Source organism: Mesocricetus auratus, unplaced genomic scaffold (assembly GCF_017639785.1).
Source record: "Mesocricetus auratus isolate SY011 unplaced genomic scaffold, BCM_Maur_2.0 Super-Scaffold_15014, whole genome shotgun sequence".
Classification (NCBI taxonomy): domain Eukaryota; kingdom Metazoa; phylum Chordata; class Mammalia; order Rodentia; family Cricetidae; genus Mesocricetus; species Mesocricetus auratus.
This window is the reverse complement of record NW_024429186.1, coordinates 49,750,569-49,772,434: the sequence shown is the minus strand read 5'-3', so window position 1 is coordinate 49,772,434 and position 21,866 is coordinate 49,750,569. Positions and strand designations below refer to the sequence as shown.

The 21,866-nt window shown below is 36.3% G+C and overlaps 1 protein-coding gene across 3 annotated transcripts in view; it reads right to left on the bottom strand.

The window, feature by feature from the left end:
• The window catches only part of Mdga2 (MAM domain containing glycosylphosphatidylinositol anchor 2), an 819,241-nt gene that overhangs the window by 307,309 nt on the left and 490,066 nt on the right, over positions 1-21,866 (bottom strand). For all 3 annotated transcript variants that reach the window (XR_005876310.1, XR_005876311.1, XM_005072803.3), the window contains exon 4: positions 839-1,035. Coding sequence is in view for 1 of the 3 variants with exons in the window: in XM_005072803.3 (XP_005072860.1) it covers positions 839-1,035 (197 nt within the window). In the remaining 2 variants the exon portion in view is untranslated. The remainder of the gene's footprint in view (positions 1-838; positions 1,036-21,866) is intronic.

Below are 21,866 nucleotides of genomic sequence, written 5' to 3'. Positions count from 1 at the left end.
AAGCTTCTCTTTGCAACAGATAGACACCTTTACAGAAAACAACTGGGCCAAATGCAGAGAACTGCTGAACATGGGTTTTCTAGGGCTAATTACTACAACTAAATCTCAATATCAGTGCCTAAGGCTTAGGAATATTTCAGAAAAGGGGCAGAGAAAGCTAGAGGATCAAGAGGTCACTTGTGAGCTGTATGTCTTAGAAATGAAAGGCAAGCTACTTCCATGATTCAACTTGACTGTCTAAACAATAGCCAAACAAAGCAAACAATGATAGACATGCTAATGTAGAAAGGGGACAATAATAAGAGCTACAGACAGTTAATGACTAAAGGGAGAAGAAGAGTTAATCTTCTACATAGTTAAGGCTCCTAATTGGTGGTCCAATGTCAGTGGTCAACATGACAACATATATACATACCAGCAACATTAAACAGACATGTGAGGTTGTATATATGAACATATACATATATTTTGTATCTATCCATATATATGTAATAACAGTAATTAAAGAAAAATGAATAATAATATAAGTTTGTCATTGCAAGTTGGTAAATTACAATTATGTCTTTAAGATACATTTTTAATCAAACTTGTCAGTGAAGTGTATAGCCATGCTTTTTAAAAGAATACTCAGGTGAACGAATGGATGTAGAAATATGACTACAGGAATCAGCATTTCAAATTGAACTATCACTTATAAAACTAGCTGTCTTTTATATCTTTGTGTCTTTGTCTGTCAATGAAACATGTATTGTTTTTACAAAAGAGTAGATTTGGAGAATATGTTGAGTAAAGTAATTATCAGTCATATATGATAGGAATACCATTCCTAATCTCTTACCTGGGTAAAGAAGGGTTCATAAATCTCTACACCTTTGTCAGATCCTTGTAGCAACACTTCTTGGCCACGTCTCCAGCTGTAGCGCACAGGGGGGTTGGAATTGGCCACACATCTGAGAAACACTGTTCTCTCATAGTAGAATTGTTCCTTAGCTTCACCTATGCTTTGATGAACAGTTACTACAGGATCATCCAAGTCTAGAAGAAATAAAAACAGGCAAGTGACAATATTGCAAGATGAACAACTTCTAAAGCATTGCAAACTTATGCCCAGGCCAATGATGTATGCGTCTACTAATGGCAGTGATTTTAGTGTTTGATTAAGCTTACCAAAATCAATAACAAAGAAATTTTCAACCTAATAAAAATGTAACATTGATAGTTCCCTCAAATTTGTTGAGACAGTACAGAAACTTACATTTTTCTACCTCCTTTCCAGCAGCCACTTAGGAATGATTTCATGAAAGTGAACAAAATCTAAGTGGCCAGTTCTGAAAACACATGCAATTAATGTTATATGTACTCATAGGTTATTTTTTAGGAACACACACACACACACACACATATATATACATTAAATTTATTGCATAATGAGTATATTCAGTTATTAACAATTAATGAGAAAGCAGGCCATGAATTTACAGGAGAGTGGGGAGAGTCATATGGGAGGCTTTGGAGGGAAGAGAGGGAAGAGAGAAATGTTGCAATTAAATTACAATCTCGAAAAAATCCAGAGACAAAGAGACAGAGAGACAGAAAGACAGAGAGACGAAGACAAAGAAAAATCAAAGCACTGAAACTGAACTCAACCAGCATATACTCTTAGGAATGATGTAAACACTTGTTATTACTTACCATCACAGCCCACTTAATTTCCTTCCATCTATATAACTCTGAAAGACTATTTATCTTTAGTGATCTTCCTTATCAGTGAAATGATATTATGTTACTTAGGATTTTGGAGGATTAATAAATGAGGTAGCTCATAAAACATGGCATTTGTGTATAGAAGGGCTACTTTTTTTGGTTAATTCTGTATCTAACCACTTCACTGAAAGTTTTATTAGGTGTAGGAATCTTCTGGTAGAATGTTTGGAGTCCCTTATGTATATTATCATATCATCTGTGAATATTCATCGATATTTTAACTTCTTCCTTACAATTCATATCCATTAGATCTCCTTCAGTTATTGCTTTAGCCAGAACATCAAGAACTTTATTGAATAGAAACTGAGAGATGGAAAACCTTGCATTGTTCCTAATTCTAATGGAACTGTTTTGTGTTTCTCTTCATAATTTGATATGGGTTATAGGTTTTTCAATAAACAGCCTTTATTATGTTGAGATATGTTCCTTGTATCACTATTCTTTCTAAGAATTCTATCATGTAGGGGTGTTGGATTTTGTCAAAGACTTTTTCAGTACCTAATGAAGTGATCAGGTGTTTTGTTTCATTCAGTTTGTTTATACAGTGGATGCTGTTGACTGATTTACTTGTGTAACTGTCCCTGCACCTCTGCTATGAAGCCTACTTGATTATATTGGATGATCTTTTTGATGTGTTCTTTGATTTGCTTTGTGAGTAATTATTTGAGTATGTTTGCATCTATTTTCATGAGATAATTGGTCTGCAATTCTCTTTCTTTCTTTGGTCTGGATATCAGAGTGACTATAGCCTCATAAAATGAATTTGGCAATATTTCTTCCGTTTCTATTATGTGGATAATAGAAGCTAAGATGAAAACAAAAGTGACAACTCATGCTGGTGAGGATGTGGAGCAAGGGAAACACTCTGCCATTGCTGGCGGGAGTGCAAACTTGAACAGCCACGATGGAAGTCAATATGGCAGCTTCTTGAAATATGGAACTATAGCTACTTCTAGATCCAGCTATACCACTCTTGGGCATATAACCAAAGGATGCTCCATTCTATCACAAGGACACATTCTCAACTATGTTCATCGAATCTTTATTTATAATAGCTAGAAACTGGAAACAACATAGATGTCTCCCAACAGAAGAATGCATAAAGAAAATGTGGTACATTTACACAGTTGAGTGTCATGAAATTGGCAGGCAAATGGATAAAACTAAAAAAATTCAACCTGAGTGAAATAACCCAGACCCAGAAAGACAAACATGGTATATACTCACCTGTAAGTGGATATTAGCTGTTAAGTAAAGGATAATAATCATGCTACAATCCACATACACAGAGAGGCTAAATAATAAGGCAGTCCCTAGGTGATATGCATGAGTCTCCCTGGGAAGAGGAAATAGAATAGATTTTGCAGGGGTGGGTGGGGATGTGAATAGCCCAAGACACTATAGGGAGCTCATGTCTGGTCAAAAAATAAAATGCCAACTGAAGGGAGCAGATTCAGAGACTCACAGTCAAACATTGGGTGGATCTTGGGGGAATCCTAAGGAAGAGGAAGAGAAAGGATTGTAGGAGTCAAAGGGTTTAAAAATACCACAGGAAATAGCCCACAGAATCAACAATGCAGAGCTCATAGGGGCTCACAGAGCCTGAAGCAGCAATTAGAAAGCTGACATGGGTCTGAGCTAGCTACTTTGCATATATGTTATGGTTGTTTAGCATGGTCTTCTTGGAAGACTTGTAACATTGGGAGTGTGGTATCTTTGACTCTTTTGCCCGCTTTTGGAACCCTTTTCCTCCTCCTGGGTTGTCTTGTCTAACCTTGACATAAGGGTTTGTGCCTAGTGTTATTGTAACTTACTATGCAATGTTCAGCTGAAATCCCTGGTAGGCTTGCTATTTTCTGAAGAGAAATGGAGGAAGAGTAGATCTGGGGAGAGGGGAGGTGGGGGGAGCAACTGAAAGGAGTTAGGAAGGGGAAATGGTGGTTAGGATGTAATATGTGAGAGAAGAATAAATTTAAAAACACTCACAAGAACACAGTAACAAGTCAACACAGTTTAGTCTTTACTATCAATATGTAATTGTCAGTACTAGGGCCTTTTCTTAATAACTCCCATTGATTGCATGTGTTCACCAGCCTTTATCTCATGACCCTGTATACTCTCAACTCTTATTATAAGTGAGTACAAATGAATCATTTGGCCATTTTTTTCAGGCTATCAAAGACTCCAGATGACATATGCTTTTAAGTGAAAGCCTGGAGAAAAGCTACAATGTGTACATATGCATAATAAAAAAGGATGTGAGCATATGGGACATGGCATGCTTTAAAAGTTACAGCTCCTGAGGATAGATGATTTTGATGTATAAAATAATAAAAAGCCAACATTACTAGTGAAGTTATAGCTAGTTATGGAGCAAAAAGAAAAACAAGTCAGAAGGCAAAATTCCTCAATTCTTTTGAAAGTCTTTAAAAATGTGAATTTTACATGACAGTCCCACTTTGATTTCTTGTTTTGCAACATTCTAAGTTTTTTCTTTAAATTTCTTCCAACATTAGAATCTTTTCACAGCTACCTCAGAGGCCTCTAATTTTAGTACTGTAAATTTACAGAACAACTGCTGCTTTTTGTGGAAGATTAAGGACTGCCAGTTCAAATTCACTCTAGTGTCCAAGCAGAAACACATGCTGTCTGATCCTAATAAGTTGGGATTCTGGGGCTTCTCAAGCTTATGAAATATTCACAGAATTATTAGCTCTTCACATAAACCTAATCCAACAGCAGACTGGCAAACTGAATTCAGTTTAGCCACTTGGATAAGGGACTATGTGATTGTGCACATTTTATTTTCTTTCTTGTTAAAAACGTTTCCCTCAGAATTAGCCAGTAACAATTGGCTGATGACATGACAATGATGGCTCCCTGTCTCTGAATCATTAATAGCTACATTACTTTCCTTTTATTCTTGTGATGAAATACACTGACAAAAGCAATTTAAGAGAGTTTATAGTCCCAGACAAGACACTGTTCATCATGGAGGCAGGGATGTGAGGCTATTCTGGCACAAAGATGGCACACTGATGACATTTAATTCACTCATATAAGCAGAGAGAGAAAGAGAGAGAGAGAGAGAGAGAGACAGAAAGACAGAGAGAGAGACAGAGAGACAGACGGAGAGACAGACAGACAGACAGACAGACAGACAGAGACAGAGTCAGAGAGAGTAGGAAGTGAGAGGAGGCTATAAAACTCCCAAAAACCTGCCCCTAATGACATATTCTTCCAGCTAATCTTAACTTCTTAAAGCTACCACAACTTCTGGGAACAAGTGTTCAAACACACAAGCCTAAGGAGACATTCACATACAAACCAAGCAACAAGGTTTTCCTTTCCTGTACCCCCTTTCAGAAATATTCCTAGCTCTTCTCTTGTTTGGGATGACGTGATCAGGCCCAGGTGGGAATGACCATTATTCTCATCTGCATGAAATTTGGATCCAGGGTCACTAGCCTTTTGAGAATCTAATCTTGTGATAATAGCTTTCTAAATAATCTATTGGAAGAGCTTCTGTCAGAATCATCCATGATTTTCTTTTAAAGTTAAAATCAGCAATCCTGACTTTATACAGGCAAATAAAGATTTATAAAGGCAAATCAAATGTTAGAATTAGAATGCAAATACATATATATGTATATATATATACATTTTAAATATATTCTGTGTGTAAACACCAATTAAGTAATACACATATATCACTTAGGCACATATTAATATACATTTGGCATATACTACATATTCATATACTCATTAATCCATATTTACTTATTAATAAATTCTGAATACAATATTTTTTATAGGTGAAATGACATATATAAGAAACTAAGAGATGTACCAATATAGAAAATGTACTGGGCAACATCTTCAAAGCCAACATTGTGGCTCAATTAATTCTTTTCCCACCAGGATATAGGACCTTTGAAAACACAAGCAGTGTTGGGACGGCAATGATTTCTAGAAAGGGAATTGGCTGATAATCAACAGCTGCAATACTCTCAGCAGCAAGAGGAATGAGAGCAAGAGATCTGGCTTTGAACTAGAATAACTACTCAGGTCTACTTGTGAGATGTGATGGCTCTAGCTGAAAGAAGCTAAGCCAGGATTCTGGGTCATCTCATTTCATGGAAGAAATTTCTGCAAGAATGTCTGGTGGGATCACATCCATCATCTCCTTGTACTATTATTTCTCAAGAACTCTCACACCTTGGTCTTGCATATTATGTTACATGAGCAACTTTCCTAGTATGGTGTTTAGAAAATCTATGCAGAGAAACTAGAAATATTGGTCACCATACGTTTCTCAGTCATACTTAGTGAGTTGGCTTATTTACCACTCAATATGAAAGAGAGAATATGAAAAAGGAAGTGGTCATCCATCACATTCTTTGCTGTCCTGCTGTGTTTCTGTTGAGTGTGTATGCTGTCTGTTTCTGGACAGAGCCTCTTCTTATGTGTTGTTTGTTGATACAGAAGACGAAAGAAACTAATGGCCATGGCTTAGAGATTAATGGGATTCTTTCTGTGTCACTTAGTAACTGATTTTCCTTTTCTGGGAATTGGGTCCTTAAAACTGGCACAGCCTAGCATAGTGGGAACAGGCATATCAGTTTCAGTGGGTTATTGGATGTGATGGTAGTGAGGTCACTCATTGTTTCTTAGACCCATGAATTCTGCTTTAAAAAGAGATCATCCTTACCCTCCCTGGGGAATGGAGTGGGGATTGGGTTGGGGCTGGGGGGAATGGGTGTGGAGGGAAGGGAGAGGGAGCTGCGACTGACATGGGAAGCAAGCTTTTTTCTAATTTAAATATATAATAAAAAAGTGTTCCAAAAAGAAAGAGATCATCATTTAATTATGATCAGTGATTTAGAATTTCACTGTAATCTGATAGAAGCACCTTCTCCTTACTGGATTCTATCTTTAAAGATGATGTTGACATTTCCAAAGGCCTTTCTATCGTTCTACAAAGCTAGCACTTCTCAGTGATGTGGGCTATCCTGTGACAAGATAACAGCATGGCAACATGTACACTGAAGAATTTTGTGCATCCAGATCAACAGAGATCCCGCAAGTGACATCTCTAAAATGCTCCACAGATCTCTTTTCTCCGGTATATTGCTTTGTACGTAAATGGATGTCAGGGTTTTCTGACTGACTCATCACAAAACACACTCAGGACAATGCTGCAGAGTAGTTCAGTTGCCCATTTAGTCAACATAATCACATTCTGAAATTGCCTCAGCACTCATCTTTTTTCCAGTTGTTCATATTTAGTCTTTTTATTGTACACACTTGCTTTATTTTAACAATATATATTGTATACTACTGAGTGTCTATCTACTTAATTTTTCCCCAAGGACAATATAACCTGAGAATTTCTATAATTTTTGTGGACTTAGAGCCCTGGATGAATCAAATTAGCTGTTAATACAGATGAGCATGCTCGTCCTGCCTGTGACAGATAAGCACTATCATCTGATATCTATGACCTGGAAAAATTGTCATGCCCACTAATCATGCAAAGTCCAATTACATAATAGTAATTCCTGACCATTGATATTGTTTAGAAAGGACTGTGAGCAATGAGATTCTCAATGATGTCTGTGCTTCACTTACGAGTGTATTCTTGCTGTTTTAGACAGTGGAACATCATTGAAACATTTATACAGCATAGGGTCTGGTAGTGTAATTTCTGGATATTATCTGATATTCACCTTAGCATGCCCATAAATCTAGTTCACATTTGTTTTTATCACTCTTCTCTGCAATGGTGGCAGTTACCCTTCACTCAGTAGGAGTCCTATCTTCCTCACTGCCTCTAAAGGTGGTAAGAGCTCGTCATGCCAGAGTGCTCACATGCCAATACGCTTTTACTTTTCATTCTGAATTGATCTCTATCCACAAGCTCATTCAATTTTATTCCCCATCACATTTAATTCCATAGTCTTAGGATCTCATTCTACACGCACTGTAATAACTTCTACTGGAGTCTACATTGTTCTTGCATCACAGTTTTCTTTTTCTCTCTTTAAAAAAATTACAGTTTCAATTTGAAGCAATAGTATTGTTGGTTTGCACATTTGTTTCTTGCACATTGTTTGAAACAGGCTTCTGCTGTTTTATATAGCCTTAGTGGACCTGCATCTTTCTGTATAGATTAGATTGGCTTGTGATTTCCAGTAATTCTCTACCTCTGCTTCAGAATGCTAGGATTCCAAGTGTCCATTTCAATCTCTGGAAAAGTAATGCCATAGAGTAACTATATGGACTTACCTATTGGCTATTTTTGAAAGTCAACAATGTATTCTGAGGAGTATGTATTGCCTCAAAGTCAAAAACTTTCTGTATCATTACAAGGAAGATTGACATGATAGCCTCTGCAAGGAGCAGGATACTTCCCTATTAAGAGTGCTTAAGGAAATCTAGAGTTTCAGAGTTTCTGACTTCAGAAATTTCCAGCTCGAAGCCCTACTTTAAACAGGTAGAGTTTATTCCCTTGTCAGAGTCTCTGCTCTGCTTTCAAATATAAAGCTCTTCATATTTTGCTAGAGATCTTATATTCTCAGTACTCTCAAGTAGTGGTTAATTACAGTGATCCTTTCATTAAGTTTTTGATCATTGTATGAATAGAGTGCTTAAGAAAATGATTCAGTAATTCTTATAATTATTTCTTTTCCCTGAATTCCCCTAAAGCTCTAGAGATTATGCTCATAGTGTGTTACTTTCCACTGCTGGGCCATCTCTACTACAGGTGAAGATTTTATAAAGACCGCTGTAGCATTCAAAGTTCAACATTGTTTCCTTTGGGGCCTTCAGCGTTCTCTTGAGTGTCAGGCAGCTGATTCCTTGGTTGATGGGGAATTCATCATTAAAACACATTTCAAATGCAAATTCTTTAGACCTCATAGAAGGAATACTTGGGGAATCTGATATTTTGAGAACAACATGCACTGAGAAAATGCATTAAGAATTGTCCCAAATGAACTTAATATGTGAGATTGCTTGCCTAACATTAAGAAGCCCTGAGTTTGGTTCAAGAAGTGGGAGAAATGCAAAAACAATACCCCTAGAAAACAACAACAAATGTACAAACAAACAAAAAGAATGTTCCCCAAGGACCAACTGTTATTTGTTTTGCGAATAGATTCATTTATTAATTTACTTACTTTTGTTTATTTGAGACAGGGTTTCTCTGTGTAGCTTTATAGACCAGGCTGGCCTTGACCTCATAGAGACTAGCCTGCCTCTGCCTCCCAAGTACTGGGATTAAAGACAAGCACCACCACCACCTTGCTACAAACAGATGTTTCTTAAGCAAGGATTAGTCTGTGAGAACTACTAAACTGTGATGTATTGCTATAAAGGCTCCAGATAATTAAGACTGAGATCCTAAGTTGAGGACCTGTCAATGGTACTGCACAATTTTTCTACAAGGGAAAATGTAAGTCTTAGTAGATGCTTAGTCTTGGGATAAACAGATCTTTTTGGCTGAACACAACTCATTAAGAGGTCAAATAAATTATACTCTTTCTAACATTCCAAGGAACTATTTTTCTTTAAAATATATTCATATTATTCTTAATGTCAGATATAAAAAACTCAAACTTCTAGAAATTATAGTCACCTACACAGAAAAAATATTCATTAAAATAAATAGTAAGTAACATATGGTTTAGAAAACAAGCAAACAAACAGAAAATCTCAACTAAATAGTTAAATCATTTAACTGTGGATAGGTTTTTCAAATATATAAAGTGATATGAATTAACAAATGCATTATTGGATATACAAAATTGTGTCTAAAGTATATATCTTATAAGATTTCCCATTAAGTCTTTCATTATGTGTGTAGGACCTTTATTTTAGTCAGACTTTATTTCTGCAAGGTAATATAAGTTATATAAATACTCAATAAAGGCTCAATAAATCAATCCTAAGTAAGACGAATCTCTTTGTGATGTGATCAGTGTCAGTTTTCTGCAAGGCTACCCACATATATCATAATAATTACTTAAGGGAATTTATTTTTACTCTTAACTTTGGCAGCATACCATTTACAACTGATGAAATTTTCTTGAAGCATTTTACTTGATTAAAGATGTCAGATACTTGCAGATTAAGGTCATTCCAAGAAAAAAAGAATCTGATATATGCTATATATCTTCACTTTAGGAACAAGTCGATCAAAGGATGTGTAGTATGGTAAGACTTTAACCAACACTAGACGAATAGGAAGGGAATGTTGGGAAACAGTCTGAAGTTCCCACATATTTCAGTTTCTGTATTTTGAAGTGAAGAATGAGCTACTTGCCTATTTTAATCTTTTATACTTTTTTCGTGTTCCTATGGCACATGTTTGCTATGTGATATGCAGATGTTCAAGACAGTGTAGAATCCAAAACTAATAGTGATGGAGCTAAGATTTGTTGAGTATATGTTTTGACACATGTTGTTTTAGATGAAACTTCAAGAAGGGCAATTAATTTCATCTTCATAGAAACTTTGTCTTTTATTATCCAAAGAAATTAAATTTCAAAAGGATGACACCTTATAACTACATATGTATTATGATTGTTATTATAATAAAATTTATCTAAATCTAAATTTTTAATGTGATAGTGTGATGCCTAATTTTACATATCTGCAAATATATTCACTATTTACAAGAACCCTGCAACTTATGAGTCAAAAAATGAGTAAGATCAGAAAACACTAGAATTAGCTAAAATTTCTGTAGAGAATACAAACAAGAAGATAAAGAAAATATGCCTTGAATCAAATAGTAGTAAAAACTTAAAAAAAAACGGTCTGTGAAGCAAATTCTAACTTAGGAGAACAAAATATGAGAAGTAAGTAGTATAGACTTGAAAAATACCATAGGAAATTAATTTTATGTAAACTGTATATATAGCTGTGCTAGAGACAGAAACATAATACTACAGAATGTCTGAGAGATTAAAATGAGCTAAAGCATTACCATGCCGGTATATAGTATAGGAAATCAATCACATTGTCTTTTTGAGACTATGTGCTTTGTTTTCAGAAACACCATGATATTTCTGGGTGAGAGAATTTTATGTGGAAAATATAATAATGAGGAGATTCATAAGAATGGAAAGAGGATTCTGTGACATAAGACCATTGAGACTTGCATAAGACCATTGAGACAAGATTTTGTTAATAGGCATGGAGAGAAAGGGCTTGAATGAAGGAGTTTTATATATATATATGATTAGATATGGTGCTGCGGAAAGGGAAAAAGTCAAGGGTTACTCATGAGCTGGGCTTCTTCCATTGGGTGAATTATGAGTGTGAACTGAAAACTGCATCTGATCATTTGGAAGGATGGACAAAAGTTCAGTTAGTTCAATGTAAATCGTGCTGTATGTCAGAAAATTAGCACTCTTTCAGTTACAATGTACATGACCTGGAGACTTGGGGGTAACTAACAGTTGACTAATTGGGCTTCAAACATGCTCAACAAGAGGGAATTAATTCCTGGTACTGTAAACTTAACCAACTATCCTTGGTTGAAGAGGCCATTGACATGAAAGGAGAACTTTCAATTGCCATTTTTTTTTGTTTTATTTTGCTATGAGACATACTGAGTTTAACCAGAGACATTTGTGGGCTTGGGTATAGTGCCATCTATTAGAGGCTGACTGGCTCACTAGTGGTTGTATAAACAAAGGCAATGGCTTTTCCTTTACAATAACTCATCAACAGTCAATGGTTCAGCTATAAGGACTATCTACAACTGATTATTGACAGGACCATCTTGTATAGATCTAGTGTAAGTGAATGGCTGTTTGGAGTTCATGATCACAGGGTTTGTGTCATGCTCAGAAGATGACATTTTATATGCTTTCCTCCTGTATTCCAGCTCCTCATGGTCTGGCAACTCCATCCACAATGCTGCTGTGGCTTTGAGAGAGTGGTATAAATGTCTTCCTTAGGAATGACCCTCAAGCATCACTTAGTTTTAACATTGAGCAGCCATGCATCCCTGTATCCACAGCCATTCACTGCAAAGAGAGGCTTCTTTGATTGAGGCTGAGAGTATGAACATTGGCATTTACAAGACAGTTTGATGTAATATGGATTTATTTATTGAGTATACTGCAGTGACATGAAACAGTTAAACAGTTAACCTGACTGCCTGCTTGTACTGGCCAAACGAATCCATGTATTATGAGGATCAATTATCAATTGCAGCCGAAGTCCTAGGGTATAGTTGCTAGTTAAGGAGTCAATTAATCTAAAAATAATCACGGCAGAAGTGTGTTTTCTACAGGTGTTTGTTCCACCATTTGTTCCATTTTTTTCTTTCTTTTAATCTTTGAATTAAACCAAATGAATCTGAATACCCAGATGGCAAAGATGCAATGAGTACTGTACTGGATGTCATCTTTCCCTCTGGGAAGTTCCAGACACCTTAGAAATCCTATGCAGAAAATACACTAACAGGGTTGGGTTTTTTTGTTTTGTTTTGTTTTGTTTGAGACAAATAACTACTTAATAGACTCAAAGGCAATAAATTATTAGAGTATAATATTTTACCAGTTTAAGGACAAGATTTGAATAATTGTATGATGAATGATCATAACAATAGATAAATGCTAGCTACATACATATGCTTGCCAATTAACACAACCTGAATAAAACTGGGCTACCCTGAAGTCTTCAGAATAAAAGCAAAATAATTAAATCTTCTTTAGACACATTGAACATTAAGAACAGAAAACTTTATTATGAGAGAGGGATCAGAACCAGGGATTTTTTAGCATTTTCTGTAGATACCAATTCAAAAATATGTTTATTCAATTAATCAATGAGAAATTATCTATAATTGTTGAAAAGAAATATTTTATACTTTTTTTCCTTCATGGTGATTTTGGAACAACAGCTAATTTTATCTGGCAACTTGTAGGAGGAGACGTTAGGATTGTGCTGCTACCCATTCGGTGCACTAGAAGCACATATGGATGTGGTAATGAAAGGGCGGTGAACTACGCCACTAGCCATGCCCACTTTGGGCGTGGCTAGAGGCGTGTAAGGAGGTGATAATAAGAGACCATGCAGGAGAGACACACAGGCTGTCGTTTTGGCTTCTGGTTCTGTGGCGAAAGCTGCACTGAGTCACCTTGGTTGCTTGTTTTCTCTTGTAAGTAATTTCTACAATAAACAGTTACCTATACCCTCAACAAGTGTGCTGCTTATCATTACAGCAACAGCAACTCATTAAAAAAACATACAAAATGAATAATGCAGCCAGCTCCTCAATGCTCCCTATGACATTATTTCTCAAAGCAAGACATTTATAGCAGTAAGGCTATCGATAAAATTTAGACTCATTCATGTGTGAAATTTTCTTGTTAGTCATCTACTCACAGAAACTAGAATATTTTGCATTTTTGCAAAGATTTAAAAAAACACAGCTATCTACATGTTTTTTACAGGTCCTTGATAATATTGTTCTACATATTATTCTATGGAAAGAGTTTTTTGAATTTCATATGGCCTGGAGTAATAGTCATTGTACTTTCTCTTCCGCTTACCCTCATTTTATTTCTAGTTTTTTCATTAGCTCTTTGAGAATTTCATATAATGTATTTCGATCATTTTCACTCCTTCCCTGAACTCCTGCCAGAATCACCTCTACTCCTACACACCCAACTTCATGTTCTCTCTATATATCTCTCTTTCTTTCTTTTAAAAATACACAAAGTCCAATTTGTGCTTCCCTTATATTCTTGTATATGTGAACTTCCACTAGATCAAGGTATGGTCATTCTAACAGGACAAACTGATAATCCTCCCAATAGTCAACTGTCAATAGCTCCTCTGACAGTGGGGGAGCTTAGTGACTTCCTCACTTTTCCATGCTAGGATGTGGTTTGGCTTGAACTCCCATAGGACTTGCACATATCTTCAAAGCCATTGTGAGTTCATATTTGCAACTTTCCTGCTATGCCTGGAATTAGTGTTTCCTTGTACTCATCCATAACTTCTCTTTTTCCCATCTTGCTGCCTTCTCTTCCACAGTGACCCTGAGCATTGACAGGATGGAATGTAATATGGATACTCAATTTAGGATTGAGCATTCAGAAGTTTCTTAGTCTCCACAGCTTGACCAGTAGTGAGTCCCTGTGTTAATCAGTAGAGGATCTTCTCTGCTGGGATTGGAGAAATGCTGCAATCTATGAGTATAATGAGAAGTTGCTAAGAGTTGATTTAATACTATGTCCAAAGAGCAGAATAAGATTAGGAGGTTCTTCTCTAGAACCCATGATCTGTCTAGCCACAAGTACTCTTCTCCAATATTTGTGACAGATATGGGTTTTAGCTTGTGGAAGAGGCTTTAATTCAATTAGAAAGTGGTTAGTTACTTCCATGATGTTCATGTCACTATTGCACCAGTGGGCAAGTCTTTCAGGTCACTCATTATAGTAGTTCTCAGAGTTCACAGCAAGGTAAGAACACTGATTATTTTCATAGTACAGGAAGGTACTATGCACACTCTCAGAGGATGAAACTTCCAAGTGAGTACATGATTTCTCCAGGTTCTCTATGTTTTCTTTAGCAAAAGTTTATCACTGTTAAGTTCTAGAGGATAGGTAGTAGCATTAGTATTATTTAGTCATCATCATCATCATCATCATCATCATTATAGGATGGCACCACATCCATGTACATTATCTTGACAGGACAATTTAAAATGGAAAATTGGCATGTAAATCATTGTAACTGATTTTGCTTGGTTGCTTTTCTAAAGAAACATGTACCACAGCAAAGTGCATGAGCATCATTTGCCCTGCATCTCACTCATATCTTTTCCTGTTCTGAATTTTTATGCCCTTGGTTACAAAAGGTGATCACTCATTGCTATTTTAGATTGCACTTTCCTGGTTATTGTGAAAATGAGTAGCTTTTTATTTCATTTCATAAATAGCCTTCTCTACTTTTGTTTTCTAATTGCTTATAAGCATCCTTTGTTTCTTTTTCACCTGGATTAATCGGCCTTTTCTTTTAGTTTTTTAAAATATCAGTATAATACTTTTATTCAAGTCTTTTTGATTTTTTCATTTAATAGATGTTCTCATGGACAAAATAATAGACTGTCTCTTTTTGTATAGGCTGAACTCATGAAGTAAGGCTAGTTTTCCTTCACATTGTAAATGAAAGTTTACTACATATGAAATTGAATTGTGAATGAAATATGATTAATAAGTTAGATTTTGTTTTATTCCTTTGTTTCTGATGAATGAAGAGACTCAGTGGCCCTATGTATTAGTTCATTCTATGACAAGGAATTGAACCCAATCTATGTTGTATATTAAAGTCTCCCATATAATAGGAACTCCCTCTGGTTTATTTTCTGTGCTTTATGAATTTGTCTGTTCTTATGTAAAGACTTAGTAATGTGACAGGGAAGATTTTTTAGCTTACAAGCTCTGCTGAGACAGCTTCTCAGGTCCTAGTTCATTGGTGCTGTTCAATTTCACACATTGTTGGTTATTCGCTGGTGCCTGAATTCGAATTAATGTCTAGAGTGTTTTATTTTATGCAGACTAAAAAGCACACACAAACACAAAACTTTTAAAATTCCTCCTTGAGAATGTATTACATTTATGCTCATTTTTTTTATTTTAGGCAAAGCAAAAAGTGGAATCTCATCTGGATGGTGCAGTGATGAAGACTGAGTACTCAACCACAGGCTCGCAGAGACTGGGACAACAATTAGAGGGTCTGTACAGGTCTAACCTAGGTCCTCTAAATAGATATTATGGTTGTGTGGCTTAGTGTTCTTGTGGAACTCCTAATGATGGGTGAGGGATGGGACTGTCTTTGGCTCCTTTGCTTGCTAGGGGGAATCCTTTACCTCCTACTGTGTTGTCTTGTCCAGCCTTGTTATGATGTATGTGCCTAGATGCATTGAAAATTGTGATGCTATGTTTGGTTCATATCCCTGGGAGGCCTGCTCTTTTCTGAAGGGAAAAGGAAGAGGAGTAGATATGAGGGAGAAGGAAAATGAGAGATGGGCTAGGAAGAGATGAAGGAGGGGAAACTGCCTTCAAGATATAGTATATGAGAGAAGAATAAATAAATACAGACAATTTTCAAAAGGTATGTTTTCACCCAGCATGGCTGCAAGATGGTATCTCATCTTTTATATGTTACTTTTCCATTGCCATTAAGAATAGAATGAATTATCTCTTAATGTTGCAGTCTCCTCTGTATCTGAAAATCAGACCTTAATCTAAGGTTATACGTCTTTGTTAAAAATTTGCCAAATATTTGCTTTATTCCTGCTTCATTAAAATTGTACGAGGCGTTTCACATTCAGATGCCTTTTACTCTTCATTTATTGTGATTTTATTTTAAACACACACACACACACATACACACACACACACACACACACACACACACACACACACACACACCACAAGTATGTCAGTGATTCAACAGAAGAGTGTGTTGGATTCCCTGGAGCTGGAGTTACAGGTGGTTGTGAGCTGCCTGGCAAAAGCTATGGGACTCAAACCTGGGTCCTTGGCAAGAGAAGAAAATGCTTTTAACAGCTGCCCATTTGTTCGAAATTTTAACATATCAAAACTTGTGTTCTCCTATTTTTCTATTTGTTTATGTTGTCTGTTACTAGAGACTTTGTATTCAGTTAGAAATAGTGAAGAGAAGCATTAATTTCTGTTTCATTATTAGTAAAAAAAAGGTACATGTTATCCGATGAATGCAGCATTTCTTTGCCGAGAGTTAACCTGCACACTGTATAAATGCATGCCTTCTACTGTTGATTTCCCTTCAACACGGAGGTTATCAAGATCTGTTTTGAATATCGAATTAAAGGTAGCTGCTCATTACTTGGTAATTATACAATATGTTACGTTTGGCACTTATGTTCTATACTAGAATTTAAGGTTTGACCCTAAAAATATGAATATGGTAGTTAAAACTCTCATGAAGACAGGTTTTCCTTTTCCAAAGTCATTCATTTTTATCCTCTCTTGTCAGTTCATGTCAATGAAAAATATTTAAATAACCCTGATGGCAGGGTCATATATATATACATATATATATATATATATATATATATATCCCTTTCTTTAGCCTCAACCTCAATTCCTAGGTTTTGCTCCATTTTTAATCTCTTTTATACGTTCACAGCTTTCTGATTTGTATTTAGATCCCTGTTGAACACATTCTATCTAGAAACTGGAAGAGATTTAATCACAGTTCTCTTAGTCCACCCTCTCCCCCATTGGCCCTTTCATATTGAGGTCTCTATTTTCCTTTTCTTGTAGGCTGTGTTCTGTGCTTATAGAATGAGTGGCCCCTGCACTGAAATTCTGCATACCTGTGGATCTTGTTATTTTTTTACCCCAGAGTCAGTGGCATCATCATTGACTATAGGATTCCTAGTTGCACTATTGTTTCAATTATTCTTTCCTCCATTTTCTCATGTCAAAAATAAAAACTTGGATACATAAATATTTCCCCTTTGTTCTTTATTATTACATGATTTCATTTCCTTTTTTAATTTTGGAATCATTACTGTATTTTTCTATATGATTATCTTTTCTCTCATTTAGCTTTAGTCTGTTCCCTTCAGGAACTTTACAAAGCTTTCTTCAAATTAAATGTATGACTTTTGGTCCTCAAGAAATTGAGTGTGCATATCTGGATGATACATGTTCATGGACTGAAGGGCCCACACTCAGCACTTTCAGAGGTGAAGTAGAAACCTAGTGCAATAGAAAATCCCTGGAATATACAAGGGTGACCCTGGTGAAGATTCCTAGTAATTGGGTGTACAGAGCCTGAACTGGCAATCTTCTGTGACCAGGCAAGGCTTTCACAGGATGGACTGAGACAGAAACCCATTCACAAAACCTTCAACCTACAATTAATTGGTCAAGTCTGCAAGATGTGCTGGGGTAAAGGTGACATAGCGTTAGAGTTAGGGTTAGGGTTAGGGTTAGGGGGTTAGGGTTTTTCTGAGAGTAGCCAACCAATGACTGGTTCAACTTGACACCCATGCCATGACAGCCCATGCTTGACACTGCCTGGAAGGCCAGGAACCAGAGACTGGGTAGCTCAGAGACCTAGTATATAACCAAAACAAAACTTTGGCCATGGATCATACGTACATACATACATATGTGTAAATTTGTGTGTGTGTGTGTGTGTGTACAAAACGATTCTTAATGATATTCTGCTATACTTGTACAACAGAGTCTAACATAATTTACATTAGAAAGGATTCATCTAGCAACTGATAGGAGCAGATGCACCCAAGCTGACATTAGAAGGATCTAGATCCTTCAGAAGAGACAAAGGAAGAATTATAGGAGCCAGAGGTACCGAGGACACCACAAGAAGAACCTCTTTGGAATTAGCTAAGCAGGACTCATAGGGGTTCACAGATACTGAAACAACAATCAGGGAGCCTGTATGGGTCTGACCTTAGAGCTTCTGAATATATGTTATGGTTGTGTATACGTTTGGTATTCTTGTGGAACTCCTAACATAGGAGGCAAATTCTGCCTCTGACTCTTTTGCCTACCCTTGGGACCTTTTTTTCTCTACAGTGTTGCCTTATTCAACCTTGATATAAGGATTTCTGCCTAGAGTTACATCATGTTTGGTTGATATCCCTGGACGACTTACCCTTTTTTGAAGAGAAAAGAAGGAGGAGTGGATCTGGAGGAGGCAGAAGGTGGGACAAGAGACTTGGAAGGAGAGAGGCGAAACTGCAGACTGCGGTGGGATGCAATATATGAAAGAACAATAGATAGATAGATGATAGATAGGTAAGTAGATAGGTAGATAGATAGCAACAAAGGCTGGTGTATGAAAAAATTACACTAGTACAGAGAAATATACTTTACATTGGGGTCCTAGGAGTGGTATTAAGAGGGCAATATCTCAACCATTAAAGAACTCATTGTGTAAGAAATTCAAATTCATTTGAAAGGAGAAAGACTAACTGATAGTGTCACTAAGGGGTTTCTTGATTGAAAACAACCCCAGAGGGAAGTGTTTCCATAGGTCGTTTAATTAAAACACACAGACACTGACTCAACTGAGCTCCAAGGGGGTAGTTACCATCTTGACTTGGCAACAAAATTTGGTAGCATCATTGACACAGCAGTGGTTTTAGAGCCCCGATGAAAGCAAGAGCAAGGTAGGTGGTGAGAGCTTATGCCCAGGTGGAGGCCAAAAGATGTGAGTGACTGTAGAGTCTCTGAAAGAGCACTTCAAGGCTGTGTGATATAGTGAATTTGAAATGTAAATTGTCAGGAGATCCCATGATGTTGAAGATGCTAGAGGCATGTAACATCTATGAATATAATCTGAATGTATGATATGGACTGGCTCAAGGGAGAGATAGAGAGGCAGGGGTGCCTGAAACTTTTGGAGCATAGATGATTCAGTCATAATCCCCAGATGGAAGAGTTGGGTTTGAAAGATTTGGTGTTTGCCTGCTGGCTTTTGGTCTTCTTTTGGTACTGTGTTTGTCTGGTATGTTCCCATTTAAAATGGAAGTATTTTCCCCTGTATTATTGAATATAGGAATGTGACTCTGCACTTACAGTTTTGAACAATGTTAGAACTGTAAAAGATTGTAGGGACTTTTGAAATTAGACTGACTGAATGAATTTTGTCTTATGAATGGCCACAAGCTTATGGGTTCAAGGAAACTATAACTTAAGTTATATATTAGGTGTTGACAAATTGGCTTGGAATGATCAATATTTTCAACCTGACAAGATCTAGAATCTTATCTTATGTAATAAATGTTTAACAATAAATAAATATGTAAGATAGTATGCTTCTACCAATTCTCAATACTACACATGATTAATGTTTGAGTCTAAAATAGTTACAAGTTTTCAAATGATGAAAAAATAAGAGGTTAAACATTTTTTCTTCAGAAATATCTTTAAAACACTACCAAATATGGAAAAGATATACTCAAAAATCCAAATCCAGGTTAATGTTTGAATAAATGGATAGGTTTCATATATGAGATTACATGTTTATTTTATGTTTCTATTTATCATGTGACTGTTCTCATATAATAGCAGCTGTTTTTCATGATATTCCTTCTATCCTTCCTTCTATAATTCAGTCAAATTCTATTTAATCATCATATAATATACACTGGTCATTTTTTTATAAATGAAAGGAATGAAGGAAAACATTTGTATTAACTTTGTCCTTGTGATCTTTGCTATAACTACAATGCTCAGAGTATATTGAAAGGGAACTGATGAATGTGGGATGGTCAAGTAAGTGCATTGCAGTTGTCTGAGTGGATAGGTGTATGCCAGTATTATTTAAATGGATAGATAATAAATTTATAGATGCAATGATATTTGTAAAGCTTCCAGGAGAAATTACATTGCATTCATTGTGGGCATTTAAAATTTTATTTTTATAAAATAAGCCATCAAATCAAGGATACTTTACTACTTAACTATAAAACAATGTGGCTGGTTTTGGCTATCTGCAGTAAAGATTATGAATGCATAATATTCTATGATACATATTCAAGTCCTGACAGTCAAGAGGTAATACATGGAGCTACAAAACATAGATGGAAATGTCAGAGGCATCAAAGAAGTCTCCAGAAACAGATCTTACTGCATTGCTGTTCCTCAGTCATGGTATTTGGAAAGATGTGGACTAAACTGTAAATGACTGTTTTCAAGGTTGCTTTGTTTTAGTGTGTACTTATCAAATACAGAGCTTATCATTTGAATTCTATTTTCACATATTGAACATTTGCCATCTATTTTTCCTTCAGTCTCTTAATGTCTAGGTCAGGGACTATCTGTAGACACAGGCAACTTGACGTACCCAACATCAATATTGAATCATAAACAGCTGATGCAAATAAGTTGCTGTCATGGCATATATATTCCAGTGGTGCACAGTAGCAATACTGCTGAATTGCCTGGGATACAAGGCAACTGTGTTATATTAGTACCAGCTGTTTAATGTGATTGACAGCCCAGGCTGCATTGGCTGCATTGGCTGCACAAGTGGCTGCCCTGTCCTCCCAAGTTTATGGAAAGACTCATGTGAGGCTCTCCCAAGTTTCACTACGTTTTCTGTATTGTCTTCTAATCCTGCTGTGGCCTTAGTGATTTTAGAAAAATTCAGTTGTGGACATTTTTCATTTATTTCTTGTTTTGTCTGTTATATAGGTAAAAGGAAGGTAATTTAAATGAGCCAGATTTTATATCAACTGCTTGTATTTAACGGTTTATTAATTAACACTATTGATGGGAGGAAGCTACAAGGCAACTTATTCCTTCTCCCACTGGCCCCTAAAGCTAGGTGACAAGCTATTATTTCTCCTGCATTTGGATGAAATTTTAGACACATTTCACAGTTCCTTGGTTCCCTGTAGTCAGTCACAAGAACAAGCCCATTTCTGTAATTAAAATGTCCACTTCAATAATTAACAAAAAAGACCTGTGAACTTTGCAATTTAGACTTTCTGCTTTCACCACAGCTAAGTACTTGTTGAGGCTTGATAAGCTGAAAGCCCGAGGGGGAAGGTGCAGGCACTTATTACTTAGGACTTTTGTTTTCCCTCCCCTTTCTTTGACACCTCCTTTCTAAGCTTATTACTGACAAGGCAGTCTCTTTGGGATTGAATAGATGAGAAATGTGAGACATAAGGACAAAGAGAGCTCCACCTTTTGTAGAAAAAAACAACAACATTGATTTGTGTGCCTAAGGATAGCATTAGTGGAGCTGGTGAGATGAGTCAACAGTGCAGTTAGGAGTACTTGCTGCTGCTATACAGAATCTGGCTTCAATTTCCAGCACCCATAAGACACCAGTTCTAGAGGATTTGACTCCCTCTTCTAGCCTCTGCGGACACTGTATCCATGTGTTGCATCTACATACATGCGGGCAAAAGAATCATAACTATAAAATTAAACTAAATAAGTATCTTAAAAACGTTAACATTGTCAACTAAAAGTCAAATATTTCCCTTATATATACACATATATTTCTCTTTTGTTTTGACTTCTTCAATTTTAGTA